The sequence below is a fragment of the Diabrotica virgifera genome, chromosome 10 (assembly GCF_917563875.1).
Source record: "Diabrotica virgifera virgifera chromosome 10, PGI_DIABVI_V3a".
NCBI classification, from domain to species: Eukaryota; Metazoa; Arthropoda; class Insecta; order Coleoptera; family Chrysomelidae; genus Diabrotica; species Diabrotica virgifera.
In genome coordinates, this window is record NC_065452.1 from 144,902,145 (window position 1) to 144,916,292 (window position 14,148).

At 33.6% G+C, this 14,148-nt stretch overlaps 1 protein-coding gene across 2 annotated transcripts in view; it reads right to left on the reverse strand.

Moving 5' to 3' along the window:
- Positions 1-14,148, reverse strand: part of LOC126878688 (synaptojanin-1) — a 55,715-nt gene that overhangs the window by 17,785 nt on the left and 23,782 nt on the right. For both annotated transcript variants that reach the window (XM_050641549.1, XM_050641550.1), the window contains 4 exons: positions 10,770-10,936; positions 5,046-5,127; positions 4,847-4,990; positions 4,024-4,180 (listed from right to left, as the gene is read on the reverse strand). In XM_050641549.1, the coding sequence (XP_050497506.1) occupies positions 4,024-4,180; positions 4,847-4,990; positions 5,046-5,127; positions 10,770-10,936 (550 nt within the window). The remainder of the gene's footprint in view (positions 1-4,023; positions 4,181-4,846; positions 4,991-5,045; positions 5,128-10,769; positions 10,937-14,148) is intronic.

A 14,148-nucleotide genomic window follows, 5' to 3' on the forward strand; every position in this document is an offset into this window, starting at 1 on the left:
CGGGTCGGCTTCTCTAATTGCATTTCTCCACACAATTCTATCTTGGGTGATATCAATGTTAATACCCTTTACCAAAATGTCCTGCCTTATCGTCTCCCCCCAGGTCTTCTTTGGTCTTCCTCTCCTACTCCTTCCAGGAATCTGCACTTCAGCTATTCTTCGTATTGGGTAATTAACGTCTCGACGTTCAACATTACCAAACCATCTTAACCTATGCGCTCTCATTTTGGCATCAATTGGTGCCACACCTAGGCTTTCCCTAATATACTCATTTCTAATCTTATCCTTCTTTGTCACTCCACTCATCCATCTAAGCATTCTCATTTCCGGCACAGGCATTCGTTGTTCCTCTTTCTTTTTCACTGCCCAACATTCAGTTCCGTACATCATAGCCGGTCTTATGGCTGTTTTATAGAATGTTCCCTTCAGCTTCATTGGAATTTTTCTGTCACACAACACACCACTCGCTTCTTTCCACTTCATCCATCCAGCCCTAATTCTACTGCATGCATCTTCATCTATTTCTCCATTACTCTGTAATACCGATCCTAGGTACTTAAAACTATTGCTTTTCACAATAATTTCATCATCCAAAGATACCATTTTATTTGTAGTAACTCCATGTTTAAATGAACATTCCAAATACTCTGGTTTTTGTCCGACTATGTTTTAAACATTTTTCCTCCAGAGCTTGTCTCCACTGTTCCAGTTTTTGTTCTAAGTCTCTTTCACTATTTCCTATTAACACTACATCATCAGCATACATTAAGCAACACGGAATGCTACCCTGCAGTTTCGCTGTTATCTGGTCCAAAACTAATGAGAATAAATAAGGACTAAGCACCGAGCCTTGGTGCAGACCTACTTTCACCTGAAATTTATCAGTCTCTCCCACACCTGTCCTAACACTAGAGTCGTTACTCCCTCATACATATCTCTCACAATCTTTACATCTTCGCCAGGGACTCCTTTTTTATTGAGTGCCCACCACAGAATCTCTCGAGGAACTCTATCATATGCTTTCACAAGATCAATGAATACCATATGAGCGTTGGTCTCTTTATTCCTGTATTTTTCCATCAGTTGCCTTACAATGAAAATTGCATCTGTTGTTGATCTACCCTGCATAAAGCCAAATTGATTATCGGATATTTCGGTTTCTTCACGTATCCGTCTATCATTACTCTCTCCCATATTTTCATGGTGTGGCTAAGTAGTTTTATAGCCCTGTAGTTTGTACATTGTTGTATGTCTCCATTGTTTTTGTAGACAGGGACTAATATAGTGCTTCTCCATTCGTCTGGCATTTGTTCAGCTTCCATAATTCTATTAAATAGACCTGCTAGCCAACTTATTCCTGTCTCTCCCAATGCTCTCCATACTTCCCCAGGAATATCATCTGGTCCGACTGCTTTTCCTTTCTTTATTTTTTGAAGCGCTTGAGCCACTTCCTCGTTTGTTATTCTGGTAACCATTGCTGTTACTGTCTCCGTTAACTCTACAGGCTGTCTGTCAAATTCTTCATTTAATAAACTGTCAAAATACTTTCTCTATCTCTTTTTGACATCCTTTTCGTGAATTAGTATTCTATTATTTTCATCTCGGGTACATCTATTCTGATTAAATCCCTTGCTTTCTTTGCTCTCTGTTTGGCTATTTTATATATCTTTGCTTCACCTTCCCTGGTATCAAGTTGATCGTATAGGTTTGAATAATAATTTATTTATGTAACTAACAAAAATAATTAGAGAAGTAAAACTAACAAGTATTTACAGTATAACTGTCAATTGTCAAATATAAGTCAAATTATTAATGTAAACATTGTTAAATCAAAATAACAATTTACTGTTTTTTACCATTCTGCAAAATACAGGGTGTCCGATTACTAAACGTTAAAATGAATAGATACTTACGCAATAGAAAATAGAATATTGTATAGGGCGTCAATAAGTTATTTCATCAATGACATACCATGACCCACTTTTACTCCCTGCTCTAGAGAGTAAAGTACTTTGTCTCCCTAGGGAGTAAAGTACTTTGTCTCCCTAGGGAGGAAAAGTACGACTTTGATCCCTACAATCAGGTCAGGAAATGTATATTTTCGGTAGAGGTAGGTGGAAAAAATAATTACTTACTATCTATACGATACGACTATAATCTGTATAATTTATACGACTATACAAATCAAAGCATATACCTTTTTATAAATGCAAGAAACACGATTGATTTGTTTTTATACCAAATTGCAAATAAAAAGGTTATACTAAATAACTTTTCCATATTTGGCTGATTACGATTCTGACACCTGTCAGATTTAACTAAAATGTCATGCAATGATTCTCTACATTCTTAAAATCATATACGACGTCAAAATTAATGACACAATGAAAGACTGAGAAGACCTTTAGATTTTAGTCGTATATAGTTATATATGTATCTAATAGGTAAATAATTTTTTTCCGCTTATAGCGCCATCTATCAACAACTAGAACAAATGTTATAAATGTGTATAATTACGGACGTACCTTTTTTCTGTCACTTGTGACGCACTGAAAAAGCCTGTGAGAAGCAATATATCTATTATACTAATGCAATAGAGGCATAGACACTTACATATATTATGTGTAAAAACTGAAAGCTTTCGAAAAAAGCTTCATTTTGCGGATCCAGAGAGTTAAAAAAAGAGCAGTATCAACCAACTAAATAAACAAACATGGTTTACAACCACCAAAAAACGAATTTTCTAGGCGACCCTATTTGGAATAACAATGTCAGTACTGTAAAAGACCTGAAGAAAAAGAAAACTTAACCGAAGAAGTACATCACCAAGTAACCATAGTTAAACAGGAAGAAGATAATAATCAAACTTTTCTGGAAAACATTAAAAAGAGTCAAAAGAAAGATAATGATTTAAAAGTCAAACAAGAATGGCTTAAAAATGGAGTAAGACCTATTTGGCAAGAAATAACCAAATACAGTGGAACTATAAAGGTGGTACTAGGCTCAATGGAAATCTATGCATCTTTCCAATGGTCTTTTATATCGAAAGTAGGAAAGTCCCGGTGGAGTACGTACAGTTCAACAAGTGGTACTGCCAAAATCACACTTAAAAGTGTGTTCCAAGAACTTCATACAGCCTTTCTGGAAGAACACTGGCACAGTTCGAAACAGATTTTACTTGATCAATTGTCGTCTAGATGTAGAAGATTGGTGTAAGAAATGCGATTTATGAAACGGTAGAAAAGGCCCTAGGACAAGAAGTCGTGGTAATATGCCACCATATTTTTCCGTAGAGCCTTTTGAATAGCTTGCAGTGGATATTCTAGGTCCACCTCTGATGACAGAGAGAAGAAACAAGTACTTAATGGTCGCAATGGATTATTTTTTAAAAGGACCTGAAATTGCATCCTTTCCTTATCAGAAGCAACTACAGTAACAGAAGCCTTCATAGCACACGTCGTATCAAGACATGGAGTTTCTTTAGAGTTACATTACGATCAAGGACGAAATTTTGAATCAGAATTATGGCAAAAATTCAAAATTCTTGGGTGCTAAGAAAACTCGCACTACCCCTCTCCATCCTCAATCAGACAGAATGTTCGAAAGACATAATTTATCAATACCTTTCGATGTTTTCCACTGATGACCAAAAATATTGGCATACATACTTTAATTCCTCTATTCCTGTTAGCTTATTATGAACAAGTTCCGAACATGAATCAACCGGTTATTCTCCCGATGATAATCACCGGAACAGAAATAAAACTTCCTCAAAATTTTATTTTCGGTAGATTGTCTTCCTGCGAAGAAAAATATTCATCACTGACGTACATCGAAAATTTGAAAGAAAAATTGAAAAAATTTGATCGTAAAAGTTTGAAGCCTGGTGACGCAGTATGGTTATACAATCCCACACGAAATGCCATATTACTCTGGCTCTAAGCGGCTCATTTATTAACTTACACAGTAATTGCTTTCTGTTTCATAAAATATGCTTAAAATTTTGAAAAACTAATGACTTACCATGAAGAGTATTATAAGGCAAGAGATTTCTAGCTCGATCTGCCAGTTCTGAAGACAAAGTAGAACCTACTAAGAGAATATCGATAGCTTCTTGCTTAGAATTATCTAATAGATTATTTTGAATAGTCCTAGCAGCTGACCTGGCGCCATCCATTAACTAAAAAAACATTTTTATTACCTTCGGATTTGAAAAATATTTTGTTTCTTGTAAATTTTTCATGACAAAACATCTCGTAACGCGACAGTTCGTAACCCCACAAATGGAAACGGAAATTCGTAACGCCGTCAGTTCGTAATGGCGACAATTCGTAACGGCAAAATTGAATTATTCTGTTTATTTTTATTAACGTGGAAACTAACTTTATTAGTTACAATTGAAATTACGTTTATCAATTTAGGGCGGGTTGTTCGAACGCTAATCAACAATGATCACTATCAAATATTTAATTACTGTCACCAACTGTCAATGTCAACTTTGATTGGGTTGCTGAAAACATAATTGATTATAATTATGAGATTAGTTAATCAATTAACATAACAATTATTAACATAATTGATTAACTAATTTCATAATTGTAATCCATAATTATGTTTTCAGCAACCCAAACAAAGTTGACATTGACAGTTGGTGACAGTAATTAAATGTTTGATAATGATTATTTTTGATTAGCGTTCGAACAACCGGCCCTTAGTGAACCAGAATGAGGAGAAACAAATTTACTGAGAAAAATTAAATGTTGCGTTACGAATTACACTGTTACGAATAGGTATAGTTACGAACTGTCGCGTTACGAGATGTCATAAAACCAAATTTTCGGCTTACTTTTGATCCTCCTTGGATTGCACCCGTGCCTGCATATATTTTACTAATTTCGTTGCCGTTGTTTATCCACATTTGCTTGAAAACTTCTTCTAGCCTACTCTTTTTCTCTAACATCTGCATACTGGCCAGTTGCCAAGACAGTATCTGGAAGATTATTGAAACTAAGAAAAGAAGTCGGTAAGTCAGATGTTAATATTACCTCTAGGCCAATAAACGTCTGGACACAATTTGTCCTGTCCAAACAGTCCAAGCAATTGGTACGGATAGTGCCCTTTTGCAAACTAAAAAATGTCACTCTTTGGTAAATATTTCTCATGACAAGATTATTAAAAATATTAGTTGTCATGCAGAAGTATAATGTATGCAAACAACAATGTTATATGGCGTAGAAATGATAACCAGGGAAGTAACGATAGACAGAAAACAAGGACGGGATTAAAAAATCACTTTCCAAATTTCAAACTACTTTCAAAGTGATAGAATTCCATTTTTACCAACTGTCCTGGCTAGTGATGTAAGAAGAGAATATTCTCAAGGCCAGAATATTCTCGTTCTCGAGAATATTCTCTTGATAGTTGCTTCGTCCTTATAGTCCAAGTAATGAAGCTTTTCACCTCGCAATTTTTACAGAATGAATCGATTTGCTTAAAAATTTGAGAATACGTAGTGGATAGTCCAAGGATCGAAATCTATATGATGCCGAAAGGCGCTTTTACCATGGGGGTGGTTGCTATCCCATTGCGGGGGTGGAAATTTTTTATTATATTTTGACCCTAAAAGTTGATAAAAACGTTCATTTTAAGCAAAAAATGTTCTATACATTTTTTTGATAAAATTAATAGTTTTCGATTTATTCGCTATCGAAAATGTTAGTTTTATATAGAAAAAATCAATATTTTTCGATATACTCATTTACGACTCACTCAATTTTTGCCGTAGAAAAAATTTTTCAAACCAAATTCTTGGAAATTAAATATCCTATAATTTCATATTTAAACATTTTTTTGTATCTCTGATGCTAATCTTTCTATTCTGAAGAAAATGGCATTTTTTATTAAACTTTAAAAATTCCTTATTCGCTTTTAATTCCAGTTTAAAAAAAAATAATCATTCTAAGCCAGTCAAACTTCTAGAATCTATTACTAATACATAAATAAAGAAGGATGAATAAGGCCAATGACTAAAAACACCGTTAACTTTAATTAGTATGCTTCCAATTAGATTTCTCCCTTTTTTTTTCTCCTTTTTTTTTATCAAAAAAAATATATTGATTTTTTAACTGTAACTTTTTTATTTTTTATGCTAGAAAGTTTGTTAAAACAGAATTTTGTAGGCTTTTACAAGATCTATAAGCCTATTAATATTAAATCTTTTTAAAATCCTCAGTCGCAAAAAGAGGTGACTTTGAAAGGGTTGGTAAAAGTGGTTTTTGCATGATATCACAAGTTTTAGTTGTCAATAGCTCACTCAATTTTTGCCGTAATCCTTCTATTCTGAAGAAAAGGCCATTTTTTCCAAACTACAAAAATTCTTTATTCGCTTGTAACTCCATTTTTTTAAACTAATCACTCTAAGCTGGTCAAACTGCTAGAACCTATTCATAATACATAAATAAAGAAGACCAAATGAGGTCAATAATTTTAATTAGAATGGTGATTAGGGAGTTGCTTTCGATCACTTTTTCGCTGAAAAAAATAGGGACTGACATTCTTTTCATTATAAGTAACTTAATTTTTGAGCTAGATACTTTTTTATTTCTTGAGATAGATATTTTTATATACTTTAAATTAGTTTGAACAAGTTATCCTTGAAAAATGCATAGTTTTCCCGTCTTTTGACTTTGAAACTACAATATTCAGCATTTGACGAAGAAGAGCTAACATATAATAAAGTATAGCTCGAATACTATTGGTCTTAAAGAAAATAGAAAAAAAAACGGTTTTGTTTATTTTTTCAAAAGGTACATTTTTGTTAAGTAAAGTTGTTTTGATAAAACGAAAACTTTGGCAGTTATTAGCAGAAAACTTATTAAAAACATTGATTTTTTCGATATAAAACTAACACTTTCGCTAGCGAATAAATCGAAAACTATTAATGTTATCAAAAAAATGTGTAGAACGTTTTTTGCTTATAATGAATGTTTTTACCAACTCTTGCGGTCAAAATATAATAAAAATTTCCACCCCCGAGATGGGGTGGCAACCACCCCCCTGGCAAAAGCGCCTTTCGGCATCATATAGATTTTGATCCATGGACTATCCACTACTTACTGTCAAATTTTCAAGCAAATCAACCCATTCTGTAAAAATTGCGAGGTTTTGTACTATTTTAAGCTTCATTACTTGGACTATTAATCGTGCTAAGAAGATACATAAAAAAGAAAAATGAAAAACGGAAAATGTGGATACGGCTTTTCTAAGTAAACGCGAAACAATGAGTAATTTAACTATGGAAATAATGCTAGACAATTATTTGTTTAAGAATTTTACAAGAATGTCAAAAAGTGATTTCGAACTATTAATAAATATGACAAGGCCAAGAATAGAGAAGAAAGAAACGCAATACCAATCTCAACAAGATTAGCAATTGTTATTTATAGGTATGTACTAACTATTAATAAATATGACAAGGCCAAGAATAGAGAAGAAAGAAACGCAATACCAATCTCAACAAGATTAGCAATTGTTATTTATAGGTATGTACTAACAGTTTTAGTTTAATGTATTTATTCAGGGTGCACTACTCTTCCATTTGTCTCATAGTTCCAGAAGTATGCCAAGTTCCGCAACTCTGGACGTAAATGTACTGCATTAATAAACCTTATTGTGATTTCATTTGACCACATATACATCTTTTTTGTATGTTTTGACAAAACCAAATTAAATTTCAACAGAGTACAGGAAATAAAGAGGAAATACAGAGCAACATACAAAATTTTCCACAACAGCTCGACTTTATCGGCAACCCATCAGGCACTGCAATAGTGTTCAAATACCAGTAAGATTTCGGCCACATGGCTCAGCCAAACGGCGATATTTTCATTATGTGGTTGTAATGTTGCCAGAAACATACCAAATATATATTTTCGGCAACATATTGCTTCAAAAACTAGCCCATCTAAATGCCCCTTTAGACGTAGACCAATCTATGACTGAGCTGACGACTCGTGAAACATAAATTTCCACAACTTCTCATCAGTACAATGAAATGCAGAATGTAGATGACCAGAATGAGCTAATGATAGAAATAGATTCTAAATCTGAGGCCTCATGTTTTTCTGATTAAATCACCACATCCATTACTTGCATTATTTGTTGTTAAGACGAAACTTTCATTTTTTTGTCAAATAAATTTGTGTTCTCTGTTGTTCTTGTATTTTGTTTATATATAAAGAACACTGTTGTTTAGTCTCATAATTTTGTATATAATTTTATGATTTTTAATACCCTATTTCATCTTCAACAATATCCCTAAGTGCGTCATAGGGTTCATTCTCAGAAAATTCTCCATATCGAGAACATTCTCGAGAATATTCTTGAGAATATTCTCTGATTTTTCATTCTCGAGAATTTTCCAACACTAGTCCTGGCCTATCCGAAGGGTAAAGTACCAAGTAATAAAAAAATTGAAGATCCACCTTTAGAGAAGATCCATCATGGAAGAGATCAAAAAAGATCAAGGAAAGTCTTGGAATGAGGTGAATGAACAGCTAACAGCTGGTCAGATAATGTAGCGGTAACGGATTGTTCAAAAACATTTCAAAATAAATTAAGTTAGTTATCATACACGATGGTAGTATACAAATGCAGATGGAGAATGCAGAAAATAATGAAAAATGATTGAAAACAGTTATTTAAAAATTTTGCTGTAGGATATGTTGTTGTCCCTGGCAAAGCTCCATATCATGATGTCAAAATTAATAGGGCACCTACCAATAATTCTAAAAAATCGGATATGTCACCTTGAAAAGGTCCCCGAACAAACCTTATGGAAATTAGGTCTCAGTGGATTTAGTTCATACTTTGGGAAAATACTCTTTGAAGGATCCTGATGCAAAGTTCTCATGGGCACACCCTGAGTTACTGGTTATCTGGCAACATGTAGAAGTTTGGATCAAAGAAAAGTACTAGACCTTTACTTTGTCCTTGACCTTCAACGGACGTCATCTTCTAGTTTAGAGGGTTTTCGGCATTAAATTGATATAAACAAATTACTCATGGGTTTTTGGGATCGCTAAACACGAATAGGCCATCAAATTTGACCTCCAGAGCACGTGGTGGCCAGGACCACTGCAAGAGACGTCATCTTCTAGAGTTTCGATGGTTTTCGGCATTTAATTGATGCAAATGAATTACTGGAGGGACTTTTAAGGTCGCTAAACACGAATATGCCAGCAGAACCGACTCCCGGAGCACCTGGTTTCCAAGGTAAATGAAAGGGGCTCCTGGAGTTTCTAAAGTCTCTAGGTGCTGTATTTAAATATCGATTTATTTTGTGCTAAATGTTCTCGTCTATGGAAAAATCTCAAACTTTTACTACATTACTTTGGAATCTACAACCCATTTACCTAATAACCCCATAACCTTGACAATGATTTTCAAGGTCATATTCAAACGTAGTTATATCCATTCTATTCATTGTTGCAGTTAGAAACATGGAATCCCGCCCTAATAAGAACGCGTGACCTTGAAGGTTAAGGTCAAAGTAAAGGTCGCCATTGGATAGCCAGGAAAAAGTCCTAGACTACTAGTACTTTTCTTTGCCATGCGACCCCAAAAAGCCATGAGTAATCCGTTTTTACCAATTTAATGCCGAAAACCCTCGAAACTCCCGAAGAAATGTGATTCGTGGGTCGGATCCGATAGTGTATGCATGTTCAGCAACCCCAAAAACCTAAGAGTAATCCATTTTCATCAATTTAGTACCGAAAACTCTCCAGAAGATAATCTGTCTTAGGCACCAGGTGCTCCTGTGTCTGTGCAGATCACGTATTTGTGTTCAGCAACCCCAAAAACCTATAACGAATCCGTTTGCATTAATGTAGTACCGAAGACCCTCGAAACTCTAGGAGCCCCTTTCATTGACCTTGGAAACCAGGTGCTCCGGGAGTCGGTTCTGGTGGCATATTCGTGTTTAGCGACCTCAAAAAACCCTCCAGTAATTCATTTGCATCAATTAAATGCCGAAAACCATCGAAACTCTAGAAGATGACGTCCCTTGCAGTGGCCCTGGCCACCACGTGCTCCGGCGGCCAATTCTGATGGCATATTCGTGTTTAGCGATCCCAAAAACCCATGAGTAATCTGTTTATATCAATTTAATGCCGAAAACCCTCGAAACTCCAGAAGATGACGTCCGTTGATGGTCAAGGTCAAAGTAAATGTCGCCACTGGATAGCCAGGAAAAAATCCTAGACTACTAGTACCTTCTTTTCTTTGATCCTTGTATATCAGTAACTCAGGGAATTGGAATACAGTCGAACCCGCTTACTGGAATAGCCTTCGTGCCAAGCAAAAGTATTCCTATAACAGGGATATTCTAATAACCGATCATATGTGCCTAGTAAAAACGTTTTGGGACCTCAAATTTCTTTTCATTAAACCGGGACATTCCTTTAACCGGTGTTCTAATAAGCAGGTTCGACTGTACCTATCAAATGAGCTCCAGAAAAAGTTGATAGCATCAAAATTTATACATACTCGGTAAATCTTATAATTTTTCGAGTTTGTGCCTCTATATCTTGAAAATCCTCCATACGATCGAGATGTGCCCATGAGAACTTTTTATCAGGATGCTTCAAACAGTATTTTCCCAAAGTATGAACTAAATCCACTGGGACCTAATTTCCATAAGGTTTGTGCGGGGTACTTTCTTGAGTTTCAATAAACTTGGACAAAAAGATATGATAATGGCAACTACTTACCTATGAACTGTACCTCTGTTTGCATGGTAAAATCCAAATTCATTTAACTGCTGTTCAAGCTTACTCTTTAGTTTCTGTAAGTTTGCTTGATTTCCTCCGCGACACTCCTGATGATAATCGAATACTATGTGGGGCACATCACTATGTATTGATTCTTTGTGGTGTTTCTGTAAAATAGCAAATTCAGGAGATACTATCACATATTTCATAGTACATTATACTTTTTAGATTATTTATTAGGTACATTATACATAAACTTACGTACATAGAAATCGGCCCATTTAAAAATTTGGCCATTTTTGATGTCTCGTATTTCCTAAACCTATTGGCCGATTTAAGAGATTTTTTTAATATGTTATAGCCTGATTCTTTAACAATAGCGATGTAATAATATTGTTGCTAAACAGGTAAATTTTCATTGTATACTGGGTGTACGAATCAAACTGTGTTTTTTTACAAAGTTCGCATCACGCTGTGGAATATTTTAGCATTTATAAAATACTGAAATTAAAGCCCAACTATAGCCTCAAGTTTTCTTAACATTCTGTTTTTTGATTCATTCGTTTATGTTGGATAATAAAAAAGTTAGGTACTTTAACAACTAGACATGTTCTTCATCAATACACCGTGTTTCTAAATAAGTTCGACAAACTTTAAGGGGTAATTCTGCATAAAAAAATAATGACAGTTTGTTTTATAAACGTATGTTTGCACATGCTTCATTTTCGAGATACGAGATGTTGAATTTTTTCTTACAAACTGACGATTAATTGATTGCTCTAAAACCAGTTGAGATATGCAAATAAAATTTGGTAGGTTTTAAGACATAGTTATTGCGGATTTTTTTACATAAAACTAAGAACTTTATATTCACCATTGGCGTCCATACGGATATAAATATTTTAGATACATCCCGTATGCACGCCAATGGTGAATACGAGTATAAAATTTTTAATTTTATTTAAAAAAATCCGCAATAACTTTCTCTTAAAACCTAGCAAATTTCATTTGCCTATCTCAACTGGTTTTAGAGCAATAAATAAATCGACAGTTTGTAAGAAAAAATTAACATTCCGTATCTCGGAAACGTAACATTTGCAAACATACGTTTATAAAGCCAACTTTATACCCAAACGGGTATTATGACCCATAATATTACCCGTACGCACGCCAATGGTGAATATAAAATTCTTAATTGTATGTCAAAAAATGTGCAATAACTACGTCTTAAAACCCACCAAATTTGATTTGCATATCTAAACTGGTTTTAAAGCAATAAATAAATTGTCAGTTTGTAAAAAAATATTGAACATCCCGTATCTCGGAAACGAAGCGTTTGCGGACATATGATTATTAAGCAAACTGTCATTATTTTCATGTGTAAAATTACCCCTGAAAGTTTGCCGCCCTTATTTCAAAAAAACCCTGTACTGATGACGAACATGGCCAGTTGTTAAAGTACCTAACTTTTTTATTATCCAACATAAGCGAACGAATCTAAAAACGGAATGTTAAGAAAACCTGAGGCTATAGTTAGGTTTTCATTTCAGTATTTTATAAGTGCTAGAATAGTCCACAAGGTGATGCGAACTTTGAGAAAAAAACATAGTTTGATTCGTACACTCAGTATACAATGACAGTTTGACTGTCTAGCAACAATATTATTACAGCGATATTGTCAATGAATAAGGCTATAACGTGGTAAAAAAATCACTTAAATCGAACATCGGGTTTAGGAATTTCGAAACTTCAAAAATGACAAAATTTTTACTGGATCGATTTTTTTGCATCGCAGTGTCAGTGTACATGGTATCTACAATAAATGCGAGGAATACCTAAGTGACACACAGTTTGGTTTCCGTAACCGGGTTGGAACTAGAGAGGCATTGTTTGGGATGAACGTAATTGCCCAAAGATGTCGAGATATATCTGTAGACATATACTGTTGTTTTATTGACTTCCAAAAAGCATTTGATCGTGTTAAGCACTCTATATTAAATTCTAAAATACATTGTCATGGACGGCAGAGATGTTCGAATTATTTATATTGGAATAATTGCAAATTATAATAAAATAATTGCAAATTTATATTGGGGATTCGGCGGCAATGGCCGCCGAAGGATGTTTTATGTAGAATGAAAAATTAATTTGAAGTTATCTAAATAATCCCTAAAGAAAAGTTAATTTTTAGTTATAGTTCGTGAAAGTGAAGTAGCTTAGTGTTGTCTGTTATAGTTATTGTAGTAAAATTATGGCAATTTAGCTTTATTGAGGAAGAATTATTTTCGAGCATGATTGCTAATATGTTTGTTCTTAGTTAAATGGAATAATGGATATTTGAAGAAATAGACCAGGCCGCATCTGTAAAAATATTAGTACATTTGGACGTTGAGAGGTGACTCAAATTTTTTTGCAGAAATTGCTTGAAAATAAATCAAATAATATTATTTGAGTTATCCTCCCTCTCAAAAAGGTCCGGAACATTGTTTAAATAATCAAAATGTCAAAAAATTAAGGAGAAATTCGATTTTTTTCTTGGTTTTTTGATTATAACTTTAAAAGTATTCATTTCCGAGAAAAATTGTACTAACATAAAAGTTGCGTAATTAAATTTCCTATAATACAGAATTAGTTAAAAATTTAAAAAATAGTCACCATTGTTGCAAAATAGCAATAATTGCGAAAAAAACCATACAAAAACAATTATTCACATTTTACGTTTTTCAACCATTTATGCTATACTTTCGACCTTCATATTTGACCCAGAAAAACCTTATGATATAGTAAAATAACACTGTAAATTTTATTAAGATCGGTTAAATAGATTTTGCAAAATAAATTTTGCAATCCAGCTTTCGTAAAAAATATTCATTTTTTCAAAATGTTACAGGACTGAAAATAAAGCACATAGCAAGTTGAAAATTTTTTTGCATATAGAAGTTTACTGTACCTTTCATTCGCAATTTTGCAAAATTAAAATCGATTAACACCACGGCGTCAGCAATTTTTTTAAATAAACATTAATTATTGGTGCTACGCGAAGGACAGCGGATAGTTTGCTCTGATTGGGCATTCCAATGACCTTTGATAATGATTGATACATTTTAATTTTTATTACATTTCGATATAAATAAATAAATTTGTTTAGTGCAAAATAAAAACACAATCTCTATCCTTTGAAATAACACTTTTATTAGCAAAAACTTTCCTTCTTCATATATTTTAACTTAAATAATAAAAGTTTATTATTTTTAAACATATGCAATTGTTTAAACAATATTTCACAAACAATAATAAAATTAGTTTGATTTTTGTGGAATTAAAATATTAAAATACAACAAAATATAGAGTAAGAAAATAATATATTAGATAAAGTTTG